We start from the raw sequence: 19863 nt of genomic DNA on the forward strand, positions 1-19863 counted from the left end.
ATCCGCCTGGCTCTGCCTCCCGAGTGCTGGGATTAAAGGCGTGCGCCACCACCACCCGGCAGAGGTAGGATCTTTATCATCACAGTAGCCACAAAACATCATCTCTAACTCAATAAATCTCTAGAATCACATGCTCAGTAAATCTCAAGTCAAAAACCTTTCCATGAGTGCCAGATTAACTGCTGATTAAATGTCAGTCATGAGAGAAGGAGCTAGGGACTGTGCATATCTCCCTTAACGTGAATAATGTTCCCTGAGCCTTGGGTGTGGGAGTGTTTTGTAGATGTATCCAGAGAGACTGGGCTCCACAACTCTGCATTTTGATTGGCTGTGGTTTTCTTTAATGGTCTCTCTCTGTTGCAAAAAGAAGTTTCCTTGATGAGCCCAACTGTACAGGGAAAAACTCAGGAGGCCTCAACCTTACACCAAGAACTATAGGCAACTGAGTAGAGCTGGGAACAAGAGACATGTCCTTCCCAGGGAAGAGCTCACCAATTGGTTGTCCAGTGCCAAATGGTCAGCCTTGAAAACGTACATTCAAGTTACATTATATAGATGGAACGGGCTACATTTAGGAATATATATGAATACACAGACACATATATGCATGCAATAACAGTTAAGGGAAAAAAGAGGCCATGAATTTGAAGGAGGGGGGGAAGAGTATATGAGAGAATTTAGAGGGAGGAAAGAGAAGAGAGGAATGTTGTAATTAAATTATAACCTCAAAAATGAAAAGGAGTAAATGATGAATTGAAAATATAGGTAACAAGAGGGGGAAAAGGAGATTTTGATTAAAAATCCATGGTGTCATCAATCGGAGACCAGGTGGTGGCTGTCAAACCAAGGTCGATTATATAGGTGGTGGCTGTCTAACCGAGGCCGATTATATATATAGGTGGTGGCTGTCTAACTGAGGCCGATTACATACTAAAGACTATTCATTAAACTAAGTATCTACAACCACGAGAAAGGCTATCATGTGTGACAGGACATGAACATACCTGCTTTTTCTCAAATATCTTATCTATAGATTAACCTATTTTTTCAAATGTTTTCATTTGAAACCACATTAACAAAGCAAAATTTGCTCATATATGGTAATTATATAATCACCAAAGGCAGATTTTAATTTTTTACTGTTAAAGACATTTAAAGAGCAGCTCATGTGTAATCAATTCCGTTTTACTTTTCTTATGTTATATGAATAATTAGCTGCCAAAATAATGTAATGCATCTTATACCACAAAGATTCTGGTGCACAATTTTTGGTAGATTCTTTTAGGAGATTTTTTAAATTGTAAGAGTAACATAGTAGACAGAGTTTGCTGAGTATAGATTTAATCTGTATTGCAGCCTATGGAGTCTGTTGAAAAATCATGTTTTCATATTAAATTCAATATGCAGAATCCAGATTTATATACATACAACAGAAAAGGAAAAGGAAAATCATTTGGGGAGATGAGCAGGACCCAGGAAGAGATGACTAGGGGGATAATGGGAGGACAGGCAGAGCAAGCTACAGTGTGGATGAAAATGTAATAACAAAACCCATTGGCTGGTACACAAACTGAAAACCATTAAAAACAAAAAGTGCCTAATTCAAATTTTGAATCTAAGCAGGTTTCATTTTTAAATTGAAGATAACCATGTTGCTAATACATAAACCTCATTTTTGTTAGTTAATGATGGTACTTTACACTGTCAGTCATTTAATTAAATGTGTATAGTGTGTCCAACACATCCTTTTAATTTCTGCTACTAAAGAAGAAACGTACATAGATGGGACCATTCAGTTCTTCGGAAGAATCTTACATCACAAGACCAAAGCATTGTCTCCTAAAGTTATTTAATATGATAAAATTGATTTTAAAGTGTAACTTTTCTGCCACACATGATGACTTACACCTATAATCTCAGAATTTGTGATGTTAAGCAAGAGAACTATGGGGAGGTTAAGGCTCTCCTGGACAACACATGCATTCCAGGCTAATGTTGATTATACACTGATAAGATAGGAAGGAAAGAAGGGAGGGAGGGAGGGAGGGAGGAGGGGAGGGAGGGAGGGAAAAATGGGGCGACCTTTTAAATGATGTATGCTAAATTGTTACAACTATAAAATAGCAAAGTTAAGTATTCCCATTGTAGCACAGAAAAAGAAAGAGAATAAGGTATTCTTTAGAATTATTTTTCATTAGCGACCTGTCTTTATTCATGACTGATTTTGGCCATGAAACACTTACTGTAATAAAGCAAAATTAGAATTTATGGGAGGTACTCAGACTTCTATCCCTGGCAAATGTTTTTAGATATAGTAGTTACTAAATGAGATAGTTATTATAATCTGTTCATGTGTTCTTTTTAAAGGCTTTGGGATTTCATTCTACTTCATATACAAATTATTAAAACAAATAACTCAAGATAGTGAACCTATATAGAAAGAGGGTGGTACCTAGCAGAATTTAGTGCCTAAAATCTTTCCATATGTGCACAAAACAATGTTCATACTTAGTATAAGTATTCTGAGCTGAGGCTTAGATCTCCAAAAGTTTTTGGAACCACTATAATCTATGTATATTTCTTCTTCCACTATTAGTATGTCTATTCTATAAGTCAGGTAAGCTGGAGTGGTGCATATGTGGTTAAAGGGAATACCAATTGCAAAGACAGGGATTTTAGGTACAACAATGCAGCTGTTGCCATTATAATCTTCCTTAGTCCAGTACACAAAAAGTTACTAATCTGGTTCATGACAGCTGAAATTGTCAGTCTATTAGCATGCTATTATCTACCTAAAAACTTCATTTATTTATTTTTCCAGGAAAATGAAGGAGATAATTTAACAAAGTTTCTAAAGTTTACAATAATGAGATTCTACTTTACAAGGTTTATTTCAGTAACACACACACACACACACACACACACACACACACACACACACAATTATTCTGAAATCTCAGATCCTGAGTACAATAATCATCAGATTGATCTTAGTTATCTTTTGACATTAGTACCTTAATTGTGAAATAATTCACTATAATAACTTTTCTAAGGAATGCCTTTATATCAGCATTATTGTTTTAGCAACTATGGAGGGATATTTACACATAAGAACATTTATGGAAATGTATATGCATATTATATGCATAATAAGGAGTATGTATTATGTGGACATATATGTGTAGAGAAATACATAAGCATATAATTTCAGTATTTTACTGGCTCTAACCAAAATTGAGTAGCTCTGAGTAAAAAATCCTTTCTTGAAAAATAAGGAGGCCAATAATAGAGGAAGATACTTAATACTGACTTCTGATCTCCACATGTCTATGCAGAGGAAACCCACGAACACATAGATACAGACCCATGTATAAATCACAAACAAATTGAAAAAAAAATAAAGTGTAAAAATCAAGTTAAAAAACTGTTCAATTGCAATAACAAGTTGTTACACCTAAAATCCTCTAGAGCTTGTTCTTTTTGTGTGAAAAAGTCAGCTGCACACAACAGTAGAGAGAACGGTGTGACGAATTGCCATTATGCATAATCATGTTATAAAGCCAAAGATGTTGTTTTTCTTGCTTTATCTTTTAGCCTTACTTTTGAAGTCAAATATAAGACATCCTGTCATATTAGTTCAAAAATACTTTGATATGCACCCCTAAAAATAAGGAATATTTTTAAACCTCTTTTAATACTATTTCTGTACAATTAAACACATTGGGGCTGGGGCTGGAGAGATGGCTCAGAGGTTAAGAGCACTGGCTGTTCTTCCAGAGGTCCTGAGTTCAATTCCCAGCAACCCCTTGGTGGCTCACAACCATCTGCAATGAGGTCTGGTGCCCTCTTCTGGCCTGAAGGGACACATGCAAGCAGAACACTGTATACTATACATAAATAAATAAATCTTTAAAAAAAAAAACACACACTGGGGATCTTTTGTAATACAGTGGATGTCTGATTGAAATCCCGCCACCCTATTGACATCATAATTGTTTCAACTTCTAAAACCATGAAAACCACACAATTAATTAAAACAATCTTTCAAAAATGTGTCTTCCTTTGAGGTTATCTATCAAGTGCCTTTGGTTTATAACTTACATTAAAACTGGATATAGTACAGCATAAAGTCTATTATTCCATTTGACAAATAAATAAAACTAATTTCTAGTATTCCACAAAAGGGTAGAAATCCATTTTAAGGGGGGTGGAGCAAGGAAAATGGCTCAGTCTGAAAACTGCTTGTTACATAAACATGACAGGCCAAGTGCAGCCTCCCAGGACCTACGTTTGTCACCACGCTTGCGATTCTAGCTGTGGAAAGTAGATAGCTGGAACTCACTAGGCAGCTGGCCTAGCCAACTTGGCCAGAAGAGACTCTGCCTCAAAAAGAACGTAGGCAGTACCCAAGGTATGACATCCAAGTTTGTTTGGGCCTCCACATTCATGGATGCATGCACATGCATGTATGTGCATATGTATGTGTGTGTATGTGTACGCGCGCGCGCGCGTGCGCGCGCGCACACACACACACACACACACACACACACACACACTTGCCCAGATACAAATGCATTCAGAAAGAGAGTTGTTAGTTAAGATGTAGCCAAATAAAGACATTATCACACACCCATTTAAAATGGATACTACATTTCTATGGGAATACAAATTGGACACAAAACACTTTCTAAACAAATTTTTGAAAAGTAGAAAATTATTCAAACATTCTAGTCATTCAGTAAGGACTCTTCTTAATAATTCATGACCAAAGATTCTTACTGGAAGGAATCTACAGGCATCACCCTATCACTTAAAATTTATTGCATTAAGTGATAAAAATCACATGGTAACACACACTTTCAGCTGGGAGGCAAAGGCACAGTACCTTCAAGCTGGAAAATATACTTGATCCAGCTGCCACTTCCTTTCAGGAAGAAGTGCTCTTACTCATTTTCTTGTTTGGTTTGAGGAATTTTACAAAGTGTTAGGGATCAAATATCGAACCAAAAGCCTTTCACATGCTCGCCATTTCTCTACCACTAAGCTATCTCTCCAGACTGAGTTTCGACAGTTTAATGATAATATGCGTTGTACCAGAGTAGATCTGCTGAGTTACTGAAAGCGAACCACTAAGATCTTAAGAGTAAGTAAAGGGATCTTCATGGAACAGAATCTCCCTGACCAAATAATCATCCACCACACACATTAAATGATGGCAGGTCAAGGTGTCCTGCTTCTCAGCTCAGGAAAAGAGGGAAGAGAAGACAGCATCCTAGCAATCACCCGGGCGGGAGACAACAGATGGTTGTTTGTTTAGGTTTTGTTCTGTTTTTGACACATCTGTCAAGTGACACATCTGGATGGAAGTATTCTAGCTCTCCATCTTAAAGATTTTTGTGACATTTCCATACTCGATTTTAAGCATTTAAATAATTTTAAACAAGAATTAACTGTTAAAGGACATTGCTCCAAAGTACCAACTTGAGAATAGTCTACATTCTCACAATTATTCTATGTAAAGTATAGACCATTAATTTGAGGACTTTTTCAAAAAATTGAAACAGTTCAAATAAGCAAAATCTAGAAAGCTTGAGAGGTAGTGAAAATGTTAATAAATGATATGATGAAAAATAAAACTTTATCTAAGCAATACATATATGCAGACCAAAAAACTCAGATACATTTTTTTAAAAAAGGTCTGGAAACAGCAAAAACAAAATAAATACGAAAAGGAACGAGAATGCAGGTATAGGCCCTGACATGGGCTAACTGGTGCCTGCAGGAGATGACAGTGCCTTCAGAACACATCAGTCATCCATTCTATGGTATCTCTCTGAACCTTTTCATAGAAGTGGCTCCAGCAGAGCCTATTAAACTTGGTATGGAGCCAGACATGGCGGCATAGACTTTCAGGTGGGAGCAGAGGCAGGCAGATCTCTGTGAGTCCCAGGCCAGCCAAGCCTGCATTGTGAGACCCTGCCTCAAAACAAAACAAACAAAAATTGGTTTGGTTGCATAAGATTATGACAGTCATTAATGAGCCAGATTTCTGAGTGAGTTAGAGATGAAGTGCCTGTTAGGAGGGCCTTTTGCTTTGTTCTTGCTTTTTGTTGCAATGGAAACTGGAATGCCAATATTTTTAAGATCTCATTAAAAGTGTAGCAGTGACTCCAGTCAGGTTTAAAACTTGATGGTTACTTGAACTTATACCCCAATCAATACCAGTTTAAAAACATTTAATAAGACAACAAAACGGCCCAAGTTTATTGGAGTTTAATTTTAAAAGAAAGAGAAGAGAGGAAAGGAAGGAAGAAAAGAAGGGAGAAGGGATCCTGAACTGAGTTTTTCTCAGGAATTTCCTGTGGAGCATAAATATTGATTTTATTGTTATTTTACTTTTCATCCACTTCACCGCTTAAAAGGGGTAGATCATTAACTAAAATCACACATTTAACTAAAACTACTTATCTTCCAGCGTTTAAGGTAGTAGATGCAATTAGTCCTTTGCTAAATGTTAATGACCTCTGTCTTAGGGGAAAGGGGAAGAGGTGCTCAAGAGCTAAGGCTGTCAGTAAAAAGGCTCCTGCTTGGTTCTGCCTGTAGGAGAGCATTAGTTCGAATCACATTCAACACTGAGAACAAGTCATCTTCCAGTCTTAGGAACACAAATGTCTGAACTCGAGGAAACGATTGTCAGACCTCTCCTTTCTCATGAACAGACTTTTACATTCACTTTTGTCTGTTCATTTAAATAATGGGTTTATTGCCATTGGGGGTTGGTTGAAAGTATAGTTTTAAACATTGGCATTGACTTATTTGAAATAAATATTAAAAACTTAAAGTCCTCTTTAAAACACAAGGATGAGCTCTTAAACTTTTTTGGTGGCACGTGAGTACATCAGACAATACAAGTCACATAACAATGGCTATGTGAACATATGCCTAGAGGAGGTAAGCTTCCAGTTCCATGAAGGGTGAAGCCAATGGTTCATTTGAAGGAAGTGGTGTCAACAGTGTAAACAAATACAGGTAGCCAGAAATGGTGGCTCATTTTTGTCACTCAGAAGGCCGAGGCAGGAGGATTACCCTGCATTCCAGGCCAGCCTATCTAGATCAAGGTCAGCCTGGGCTATGGAACAAGACTGTCTCAAAAAACAATAACAAATATAAAACAAAACAAAAAATAAAAACCTGAAACAAACAACCATAAAACAAGATACATAAATTACCACTTGAGGAAAAAAGAGATAACTTACACAATGGATTTCCTAAGGAACTAGGTGTTGAGAAGACAGCTGAAGCTCACTGTTTTAAATGCCCATAACAACATTCAAGTGTGATATGTTTGTCTATTTAACAAGTCTCCAGTTCTTATGAAGATTTATCCCAATACCCCAGATGATAACAGTCTCTACTGAAAGCTGTCAAAAAGGCCCTCAAAGAGTTGAGTACAGGCTTTCCACACAGTAGTTACAAGTGGTTTCAAGAGTGGAGTTCTCCACTTTGTTTTGATTTTCTTAAATGCACTCACTTGTGACCAATCTCATGTGCAATGGTAAAAGCTGAACCCAGGCCAATGTCTTCATTAATGCTGCAGCTCCTTTCGGGCTCACACATTCCAGCCACGGAGGCTAAGCCTGAATAAACAGAAAGAGACACAGAGGGTCAAGCCAAGGTGTTTCAGCCTTTAAAAGCCTATACTTCTAAATGCCTGGATTCTTTTTAACAACCTCCACGCACAGAAGGAGCAGTTGGCAAAAGGTTAACTTTCTAGTCATTTGCGAAATCACTGGGGGGAATTTCACTTTGCCGGCTAGACATTAATATTTTTTGAACTGCAGTCGGTGCTGGAAAATGTCTAGACTAGGGGTTAGATTTATAAATTTTACTTCTGGTAACTTGGGACCACCTAGTAACTTGAGCCAGAAAAGGGAATTCAAGAAAGCATTTCTATTTTAATATTCTTCAGCTGTAGAAAGCAAAATATATCCACATTATTTTTCTAAAGAGATCTGTTTAAGTTGAGTGGGTTCATAAAAATATACAAGCAACTTTTTAGTTAACAAAAAGAGGGAATCCCAAATGGTTTTATAAATGACATTTTTATTTAAAAAAAAAAAGTCGATAGTTCAAAACAGGAGGGAAAAAAAACTATGAAAGCTGAAACTGAAACTTTCGTCCTTTTTTAATCTCTGTAATTAGCCCTGATAGCAGCAGTTTATGTATATATGGAGGGAAGTCAGTCATGCATTCAATGTTTTCTTCTCTCCCACCCCCCTTCAGTGCTTTAGAGTTCTTACTAATAAAGCAAAACCATGGTGTTAATTCGCTGATTTCTCATGAAATGTTACGTTACCTGAGCTATTTCCCCTTGGAAGCCTTAGTATTGACTTCCAAATGAATACCATGCTCTGTGGATTATGCCCTGTGGATTAGTATAGAATTTGAAATCAGCACTTAGAAAAAAGAATTTTGTGAAAAATGAAAAATGCTGTCTGTTATGAGGAAGCAGATGCCAAATAATACATGCAGAGAAGAATCATTGAAAGACATTGAAGGGAAAGGAAGGAGGAAATTTCATGTACTCTGTTAGTGTGTTATTCCAGGCTTAGGAACTGCCTTCCCACCAAGGTTACCCTAATTCAGCTCTCAGGATATTTCCTGAGAGCAACAAACAGTGTTCTGGGGGACAGGGGGGGGGTGTGCAAGTGCCCAGTGGCACTAATTGGGAACAGTCAACACTATTCAATCCATATTTTCTACTAAGGCAGCTCTAGAAACTGTGTTTCTCTGTTCTTCCTGATATAAATATTAAAATAACAGCCACACTTATTAAGTTAACACAAAGTTAAGGTGAGTGTTGGATTCGCTGATAACAGCTTCTTCTACTGTTTAATAGGGGACGAGCAGAAGTTAGAAAGGGGGTTCTTTCTGCCTCAGAGCTGTCATAGGCATGGGTGACACCACTGTGCTGACCCTCCATACCACCTAAAGGTATTGGGACCTGAAAAGAAGACAATAAAAAAGAAGGACCACTGGGGCAAAATGAACTGAGGCTTTGACTAACCAAAACTACGTTATAAACATCACTTGTAATTCCACTAAAGCACACACATCCACAACATGCAGACTAGAAACACGACTTGGCTCTAAGCTGCTGGGTTCAGTATGGGAGATCATGTCGGAAGAACAAAACCACAATGAACACTATTTCTGTGCTGAGTCATTTTAAAACAGGATTACTACTCACAACTATTGATAAATTAACATTTCTTATATTTTCACTAACTATCCTTTGGTTTTTCTTAAGATGGTGGTGCTGCATTGGGTTGTATTTTGTTTGTTTTGTTTTTTCTTTTATTGGCGTTGGAGTGGTTTTTCTTTTGGTCTGTGTTCTATGACTGTATCTTGAGTTAAGAGTTCTCACTGACACCCCAGTGTAGTTATAAGTACATATTTGCTTGATACCTGATCTAAAACTGTTAACAAGCTGAGGGACAACTTTAGAAAGGCTTTATTTGGAGAGTAGCTATTGATTTGTGACTGATAATGAGAATAAACACTGGCATATGCTTCATTAACTCCCACCACTTTCTAGTTTTCTGACGACTGCTGCTGTCAAAACGCCTAGGTGTGAAAGTGTTGATCAAGATTTCATTACCATTGGGTCATTTAGATTTCCTCAGTTTGGTGGTCAGTCTGTACCCTTAACCCAACTACCCTTATAATGTAAATGGCCATTAGAGTTGTTAACCAAGAGATTATGAAAAAAAAGAAAACCACCTCATCATAAATATCAACACAATAGATGCTAAAATAGGTAATGAATTACTTTAATTAAAATTATATTTATAAAATAGTAATAAACTGCTTGATTCTTACCAATATTTTCTACATATAAAAGTCAATACATGTATCTATATATGCATTATTGAGTTTTCAAAAATTATACTTTTAATTTACAAATAATTGAGCTTGAAAATACAATCATGTGTACCTAGCAATCAATTTAGTAACTATAGAATTGAATGAAAAATTAAAGTTAAAATACATTATTTTGAGCAAAAAAAGAACAAATTAGACAGTAAAGTACATCAGATCATTAGTAATGATAATGAAAGTACTAGGTAGTCATATTACTAATGCCAGAATAAAGAGCCTGTAAATGTAAATTACTATACCTTTAAATAACAGAATGAAAATGTATATACTTATGTCCTTAAAACATATATGCTTGAAAATATAAGCCCTAGCTTATATGTATACTTGTTTTGAGGCTTTAGGGTTAATTGGTTCTAAAGTAGATAAAACATTTAATAGAAGCTGGGTGGTGGTGGTGCATGCCTTTAATTCCAGCACTCGGGAGGCAGAGACAGGCAGATCTCTGTGAGTTCGAGGCCAGCCTGGGCTATTGAGTGAGTTCTATGACAGATGCCAAAGCTACACAGAGAAACCCTGTTTCGAAAAACCAAACACTTAATAGGTACCTATTGAATTTGAACAATAAATAAATGAATTAAATAAAACACGGCAGGTGATTCTATATCAAATAATAATACCTGTTCCTTTATTATAACATTCATTTTCAAAGGAATTGTATTTCTTGATTGATTTTTAACAATATTCCTTTAGTAAAAGGTCAGATAGTACTCCTGCTTCATAAATAAGAAAATTAAGAAACAAGGAGGTTTAAAAGATTGTAAAAAGTCACAAATACTCTGAACCTGTCAAGGTTAGTCTCAACTCCAGGTTTTCTCAGTTGGTCTTAACTTGAAACACTACAAAGAAAATCCCAACATGAGCTAGTTCAGCAAAGAGAGCTCTTTCTGTGACAGGTATTAAACTAGCAAACTTTTCCATGGTGAATACTAGGCATTGGCTAATTGGGATTTCTCCTCTAGTCATAAATCTCGAGGAACACAGGAGAAGCCATGTAAAAACTGATCAAGAGAAATTCCAGTCTTTGAAGGGATGTTTCACTGAACCACCAGGAAGTTGGGAACACTTTTTCTCCTAAGTCCACTCTAACTGGATATTCCCAAATGCTTAGGATATTCATAGGAACTAACTTATTTATTTACAGATGAGAAAACTGAGACTTGATATAGATAGAGAAGTAAAAAAAAAAAATGACTTTCTCTTCTTAGATATTGAGACTGTAAAATGTTTTCATGACACTAAAAATTGACAAAGGGTGAAAAAAAAATCTCCTGCCTTAAAATAACATTAGTTATTTTAAGATTTGGCCTTCTGAGAGCTGCATAGTAATCCACTGTGTTTACATTTAACTTTCAACCAATATTAAACCATGCTTCATAACAAAATATACCTCTTTAAAAATTCAAGATGATTACTGAAATGTTTTTAAAAAGACAAAGAAAATTCCTCCTTCTTTCTCTATCTCTGGCTAACTGTTTGATGAAATTCTTTGGTGATTGGACTAACATTTTTTAGATAATATCTGAGTTCATGGGAGATAAGTGTTTTAAAAAAATATACCAAAAGAAGTATAATTTTATTTTTTATTTTTCATTTTTTAAAGATTTATTTATTTAGGGCTGGACAGATGGCTCAGAGGTTAAGAGCACTGACTGCTCTTTCAGAGGTCCCGAGTTCAATTCCCAGCAACCACATGGTGGCTCACAACCACCTATAATGAGATCTGGTGCCCTCTTCTGGCCTACAGGGACACATGCAAGCAGAATGAGTATACATAATAAATAAATAAATCTTTAAAAAAAAAAAAAAAAAAAAAAGATTTATTTATTTATTATGTACACAGTGTTCTGCCTGCATGCATGACAGAGGAGGGCACCAGATACCATTACAGATGGTTGTGAGCCACCATGTGGTTGCTGGGAATTGAATTCAGGAGCTCTGGAAGTGCAGCCAGTGCTCTTAATCTCTGAGCCATCTCTCCAGCCCCCTTTTTAAGTATCTTAGTTTGTTTTCTTTTCTTTCCTTCACTAGTCTTGATTTCAAGAAGCTTTCACTTGTCTCAAACACTCAAAAACTGTTTTTGTTTTGGGGGGATTTTTTGTTTGTTTGTTTTACAAAATTTATTAGAAAGACAGAAAATAAGAAAATGAGTGGTAACTTTGACTTATAATTACTACTAATTTTTAAATAATCTTCTAAGTTGTTTTCATTCATACCATTTATCAGAGAATTCAAAGTTAATAAAAATTTAAATTTTTTCACTATTATGGGAACAAAAATTTGTTTCAAGCAATTATGTATGCAAGAAAGGACACGTTTAAAAATTTTGGGGGGTAATTTCCCATGTAATAGAAAGGAAAATAACCAAATTAATAATAATAAAGAGTAGCTTCATTGCCTCAAAGAGACATCTAAATTATCCTTTACTCAAAAACAAAAACAAAAACAAAAACAAAACTTACCCAATGTTCCACAGGGCTTATTTTTATAAGTGCAGATATCATATCTATGGAGGAGAAAAAAGATAAAATTTGTAGAATATTTGTACATTCATTCATTTCTTTTTTGGAGCTCTGTTCATTCAGATCAAAATCAACGCAATTATGAGTAGCCAGCTGGAGTGTTGCATGGCCAGCACTATGGGGAAAGGCAGACTTCACACACTCACAGTTCTGCCTGCAAGTCAGTAGGATACCTACCAGCCAAAAAATAAAGGAAAGAGTTCTATTAAACTATCTATCATATTGTTTTGAATAGCTCATCTACAGGTTGCTACTGCTTCTATCTCAATGAGTGGGTTTTATTATTAATAATAATCTCTTTGATCCTGCTGGACTGCTAGAGTATCTTCTTGTTGCAGCCACAAACTATATGAATCTGAGCACCATTTGAAGCTCATTCAATTAACTCTAACATTGGTACTTGTCTTTAAATAAATAAATACAGACACCATAATACATCAACAGGAATTAAATCAATGTTACATATTATTCCTAGATGTACACTAGAATTTACATGGTGAAAATACAAAACTTTTAAGTGACTTAGCAAATAGATAAATGAATGCTAAATAGAATGTTTTCTTAATGTTAGACTCTACTGTGAAGCTGCATCATAACGCAATACAAAAGATATTAAAGAAGTGTTGCATATTTAAAATAGATTACATTGAAGATGTTAAGTCAAAATGGATATGCTTATCTTATTTTGTTATTATCCCTTAGAATCCTGTTTGCTTTCTAATGAGAGACAGAAAGGGAGTCAATCTGGACAGGAGAGGCAGGAAGGAACTAGGAAGAGGAAGGGGAAACAGTAACCAGGATATATTATGTGAGAAAAGAATCTACTTTCCATAAAAGGGGGGAAGTACCAGAGAGTATATGCTGGACGTCGTGATCAATTTATCTTGTGATTACCATGTTGCATATTATATTAAATAAACATAATTCAAGTTAATTTTAAAAAATCATTTCATGGGTGATATAAATACATATGTATGCAATCCCCAAGTATCATTCACACCTTTCCTAAAACTGATCTGCCTCTTCACCAACCCCACATCTGACAGAGGATTGATCTCCACAATATATAAAGAACTCAAGAAACTAGACATCAAAGCACTGAACAGTCCAATTAAAAAATGGGCTAAAGAGCTAAACAGAGAATTCACAAAACAAGAACTACAAATGGCTGAAAGACATTTAAAGAAATGCTCAACATCCTTAATCATCAGAGAAATGCAAATCAAAACGACTCTGAGATACCACCTTACACCTGTTAGAATGGCTAAGATCAAAAACACCAATGACAACCAATGTTGGAGAGGATGTGGAGCAAAGGGAACACTCCTCCACTGTTGGTGGGAATGTAAACTTGTACAACCACTATGGAAATCAGTATGGCGGTTTCTCAGAAAATTAGGAATCAAACTACCTCAAGACCCAGCCATCCCACTCTTGGGCATATACCCAAAGAATGCTGATACATACCATAAAGATACATGCTCAGCTATGTTCATAGCAGCACTATTTGTAATAGCCAGAACCTGGAAACAACCTAGATGCCCATCAACGGAAGAATGGATGAAAAAAATGTGGTACATATACACAATGGAGTACTACTCAGCAGAGAAAAACAATGAAAGCATGAAATTTGCAGGCAAATGGATGGAACTAGAAAAAATCATCCTGAGTGAGGTAACCCAGACCCAGAAAGACAGTTATGGTATGTACTCACTCATTGGTGGATTCTAGATATAAAATGAACAATCAGACCACAACCCATAGAACCATAGAGGCTATATATATATAGCATGGAGGTCCGTAGGACGACTGTGGCATATAATAAATTTCAGTTTTACTCAATTATTGAAAAAAAAATAGCCAAATGAATGGAAACACATGAACTATGAACCAAAGACTGAGGGGCTCCCAGCTGGATCAGGCCCTCTGAATAGGTGAGACAGTTGATTGGCTTGATCAGTCTGGGAGGCATTTAGGCAGTGGGACCAAGTCCTGTGCTCATTCCATGAGTTGGCTGTTTGAAACCAGGAACTTATGCAGGGACACTTGGCTCAGTCTGGGAGGAAGGGACTGGACCTCCCTGGACTGAGTCTACCAAGTCGATCACAGTCCTCGGGGGAGGACTTGTCCTGGAGGAGATGGGAATGGAGGGTGGGCTGGGGGTAAGGGGAGGGCGTGGGAGGGGGGAGAATAGGGGAACCCATGGCTGATATGTAGAACTGAATGGTATTGTAAAATAAAAAATATATATCACAAAAAAAAAAAAATAAATAAATTATTAACAGAAAAAAAAAAAAAACTGATCTGCCTAAGAATGCATTTGAACTGCAATCCACCAGTTTTCCTGTTGTCTTTATTTTTCCACAATGACTCTGTTTCTACTCTCAAAGAAGAAAGCATCCTTCATCACACATCCCAAATTTTGTTACAATGCATTGACTACAGAAGGCTCCAGAACATAAAACAAAGGGGTAATTCGAGAAAGAATTGATGCTAAGAAATACACTAACAGCCAAGCAAGGAAAATTGGAGGGAAACATCTTTATTTTCATCCTGAGTGTTCTCCTGTTACAAGTTTATATCTCACAGTTGGAATTCAGAGATGGAATATTTTCACAGAAAAGTATTAACATGTTAAAATGAAGTCAAGCTTGTTACTGACAGACAAGTTATGTCATAAAGAGAGATTGGCAATGATGACTGATTTAAACAATTAGATTATATAGTCAACATTTACTTATCATGTTAAATTTCATTTAGGAGGTCAGTAACAAAAAATTTAAATGACATATAATTGCACTTTAAATTTCATATATAAAATACTTATAATTTTAAGTCACTACAGAGACATTATCAATGTTATATATTGCTTATATACTTCAATGAATATTGTCAAAACTTTCAAGCTTCAGATTTACCACATTCAGTTTATGACACTGGGGAAAACACATGCACTAACATACATGCACATGCACACATGTGCTCACATACACACACACACACACACACACACACACACACACACACACACACACACACGTATACAGTAGGACCTGGGAAAATAACATCCTAAAGAAAGAGTATACTTTTCACTCAGGATCCTTTACATAAATGAGTATATAGCCTAACGAACATGATGCAGCAGGAGCTCTAAATTTAGGGAAGAATCAAGTCTCACAGTAAGCCAAGAAGTTACAGAATCCAAACAAGGAGTACAAAAGTTGAACTGCAACTGGAAAAGGTCCTTTAAGGGCTTGGAGGATGGGTCGGTCACTAAAGTGCTTGTCAGGCGAGCACGAAGACCTGAGTTCCAATACCAAGAAGCCATGAAAAAAGCCAGCTGTGGTGACAAGAGCATGTCATCCCAGTGATGGGAAGCAGAAGCACAAAAACCTGAAATGGATTCCCATACCCATGCAGCACTGGTGAAGTGAAAACAAACTATTCCTGGGCCTCGCTGGCCATCCAATCTGGTCTATTTGGTGAGCCTGTGAGAGACCCTGCCCCAAGGATAAAGTGAAAAGTGCTGGAGGCTGTTCTCTGGCCTCCACATGAAAACATCAGCGTGCACCTATGCATGAGCACACAGGCAAACACACGTGAACACACAAAAGAATGAACAAACATGGTCATTAGGGAGTCCATATGTGCTGTACAGCTTTATGTCAACTTGACACAAGCTGAAGTCATCTGAGAGGAGCTCTTATGTCTCCATAGGATCTGGCTGTAGGCAAGCCAGTTGGGCATTTTCTTAGTGATTAATGGGGCAGGGCCAGGCATTGTGGGTGGTATGGGTGGAACCATCCCTAGGCTGGTGGTCTTGGGTTCTATAAGAAAGCAGGCTGAGCAAACCATGGGGAACAAGCCAGTAAGAAACAGCCCTCTATGGTCTCTATATCAGCTCCTGCCTCCAGGTTCCTGCCCTGTTTGAGTTCCTGTGCTGACTTCCTTCAATGATGAACTATAATGTTCAACTTTAAGACAAATAAGCCCTTTCCTCCCCAACTTGCTCTTAGGTCATAGTATTATATTGAAACAATAGAAACCCTAACTAAGCAGCATAAAAACCCTAGAGTTTACAGGAAGTCAAGGTTCTAGTTTGGGGTAAGGCATGCATTTGGTGGCATTCTTTCCCCCTAATTCATGAGGTTGGACTGATTGAGCAATATACATATATATGGTTGAATATCTGTGACTATAACATTGGTATATTTCTGCTGTGAACACTGTTGACTATTCATCTTTGTCAGCACGTGAGTATCAGAAGACACTGACCAAAACATTGGACTATGCAGGACTTTGAGATCTGTGAAATACAGCACCGATTTCCAATGGGAAAGCAACGACACTGAAACCTGATGTTTATACCCAGAGCCTGGGCTGCTCTCAACCTTGGCCAAAGAAGCTGCCTTCGGCAGTGGACAGCAGTCGGTGGAGAGCTGTGTGCCTGGTCAGAGTACTCAGAAAAAGAGAATAGGGGCTCACCCCTAAGTGGGACATCACCACTACCATCAAGACTCAGGGAATGCGACCAAAGAAAAGGAAGAATGAATATAGGAAATGGAGGACGGGGAAGGAGACTACTGTGAAATGTTGTTGTTCCAGACATGACGATGTTATTGCAATCATGATGATGTAATTGCAATCATGAACACTGAGTCAGTCAGTAACTCCCTAATTTACATCATTAGTTACCTCCTGCTGAGATGAAGCAAACATCTCATCTCCAAGTCTCTCTTATGCATAACTCCCGTTTTGAAAGACTTAGTTATTATGTGTATGGAACAGGGACTATGTGCACCTGTGTTCAGGAGCCTGGGGACACCAGAAGAGCAAGATCTCCTGGAGCTGGAGTCACAAAGAGTTGTGACCCACCTGATGTGGGAACGGGAACTTAAACTCTGGTTCTCTGGAAAAGAAGTATGAACTATTAACCACAGAGCCTCCTCTTTCCAGCATGACTCGAAGCTTACAGTTTAGTTCTGCATACGCTATTCTCCTACTACAAAATCAAGTTTTCTCTAAAAATGTAAACAATGGACTTTGGAATTCAAGAAACAATCTTGTTTCAGTTTACCTTTCTAGAACTATTTATTACTTTCCCAAACTTATGTCTACTTCTACCAAATATACCCACTATGCATTCACCACTATCTAAAAAGATTTTGGATTTCCCTGTATCCACAAACAGTTCATGAAAAACTCTTTTCCCATTTCTTCTGTGAAATTTTAGATATCTATTAGATTCACTTCAAATATTTTATCCTTCATAAAACAGGAACTAACACATCTAACTACTACAGCCAGCATGTGCTTGCTTTCCTATACTATGGGTACTCGCATCCCAGATACCATCATCAGTATTTAAGGAATATGAAATAACACCCAGACTAAGAAGGAAAGTAGGATTGGAGGATAAATGTGTTAAATAAAGCAACAAAACCAATGGCAATAAGCTTGTCTTTAATTTTAAAAGAAAATTACACTGATATTTTTGTGTATCTGTGTTTGTTTACAAGTGATAATGAACATGCTAATTTCATAGTTTATACAAAAACCTCTATGTCATTGTACACAGTACATGTATATGATTTTTATTTGCCAATCACATCTCATTCAGGCTGTAGGAAAGCAAAAACAATTACTCTGTTACAGTCAATTGGGAAATATAAAGACAAAATAATTGTGCAGATTAATGGAAGAGTACAAACAGCACTATCAAATACGTAACAATTCACCTCCTCTCTCCCATCACACATGGACAACTCAGCACACCAGATACTGTGGTGTGTGTAGTTCTTCAGTGTCGAATTTCATGGCACTCAGAAGACAAACTGCATAGTATTTCCTCAGAACAACTCTAAAGTCACCTACTTCTTGTAAGTTGCTAAAAATACACACATGATACTCTAATTTTCTTGTAAAATACTTTATATTTTTAATAACTTACTATGTTGGTCTAATGCCTTTTTATTATTAGTTTTTGGGGAATGTTATTTTTATTTTCTATCATGTCAGCTGTCCTGAGAACGTAAGTGAATTTTGTGGATCCTCAGTAGTAAAAGAAAATAAACCTCTCCAGATTTTTTAGAACCTTTCTATATGAATTTCATAATGAAAGGGGGGGTGAGAGGTGGGCCTACACACAAAAACTGAAGACTGTAGAGTAAATCGTAAATTCCGAACAAACAGCTTAAAATAATTTATACAAACACAAAATGGGTTTTGTTTGGATTCTAATTTGTAGTAAATTTACAATCCATCCTGCTCCAAAATTCCTCTTTGTAAGATGTATAATTACAATAAATGTCTCAGTATTCCAAAGGCATTCAACAGACACCAATACCATCCACTTTAAAAGAAAAAAAGGGTTTAAATATATAAAATCTGGTACTCAAAGTTCAGTACCAATGCCACTTCATGGAACAGGCACCTCGGTTTCAATCTAGAACTCCCAAATTGTTTCCGTTTCTACACCACTGCAACTAACAATCCTGCCAGACTACACAAAACCATCCAGTGGTTTTTGTCTGATGTGGAAAAGAAGTCCAGAGGGACTAGGAGGTGCCACCAAATTCATGCCATGATAAAGATCTAAACTGGCTGCCCTACAAATTACTGCCTCCCCTCAGCACATCGCTTGTTTCAATGCTTTATCTTTGTGTAAGAATTGTTTTACCCAGTTAAAATTCATTGGGGAGTAAGGGCATGAGAGGAAGGGAGGGATGCTTGGAGGAAGTAACTACAGTATATCTGAAGGGATTGTGATAGAAATGTTTTTGAAAGAGCCAGTCTATAGAACTACAAGTTTTATTGCACAGTGATCATCCGGTCATAGCATGAAATTGTATATGACTAAGAGAACATGAAGTTAGCCTGTCAGATTTGAATTCTAATTCTAGTGCTGCCAATAGCTGATTATAAGCCCTCTTCCAAATCATCTCACTGGGCATTAATTTTCCTGTCCTGTCTGTCTCAATGTCACACCACTGCCGTGTAGCCAGATGGAATATTCTCAATAAACACAAAAGCACTTAACTTTTAAAATAGTGTAATTTCACTGTTGCTGTTCTAACCAGAGAGAATTCTGATAATGACTCTTTAAAAAAATTACCCAAGGATACTTCTTCTAAGACCATTTCCTAAAAGACAAATTATAAAGTCAGGAAAGTAAACACTGCTCAAAATCATATTCTATAGCTGCACGTTTCTTATTTCAACACTGGGAAGTAGATATAGAGAATTCTTCCACATGTTCAGGATGAAAGTTCCCATCACTTGGTAGTTTTCACCACACACATTTCTTTCCACAGGCTCACCTCTCCATGAAGGAGAGATCATGGCCTCACCTCTCACTCATGCAGAGAAGATCACTGCCTTCAGTGGGTTGATGGACACAACT

General features: G+C 36.9%; 1 protein-coding gene across 4 annotated transcripts in view; it reads right to left on the reverse strand.

Annotated features, from left to right (window-relative positions):
• Adamts6 (ADAM metallopeptidase with thrombospondin type 1 motif 6) overlaps positions 1 to 19863 on the reverse strand; it is a 250439-nt gene that overhangs the window by 145743 nt on the left and 84833 nt on the right. For all 4 annotated transcript variants that reach the window (XR_013044769.1, XM_076551952.1, XM_076551953.1 and 1 more), the window contains 2 exons: positions 12402 to 12445; positions 7532 to 7637 (listed from right to left, as the gene is read on the reverse strand). Coding sequence is in view for 3 of the 4 variants with exons in the window: in XM_076551952.1 (XP_076408067.1) it covers positions 7532 to 7637; positions 12402 to 12445 (150 nt within the window). In the remaining variant the exon portion in view is untranslated. The remainder of the gene's footprint in view (positions 1 to 7531; positions 7638 to 12401; positions 12446 to 19863) is intronic.

The sequence above is a fragment of the Peromyscus maniculatus genome, chromosome 15, assembly GCF_049852395.1.
Source record: "Peromyscus maniculatus bairdii isolate BWxNUB_F1_BW_parent chromosome 15, HU_Pman_BW_mat_3.1, whole genome shotgun sequence".
NCBI lineage: Eukaryota > Metazoa > Chordata > Mammalia > Rodentia > Cricetidae > Peromyscus > Peromyscus maniculatus.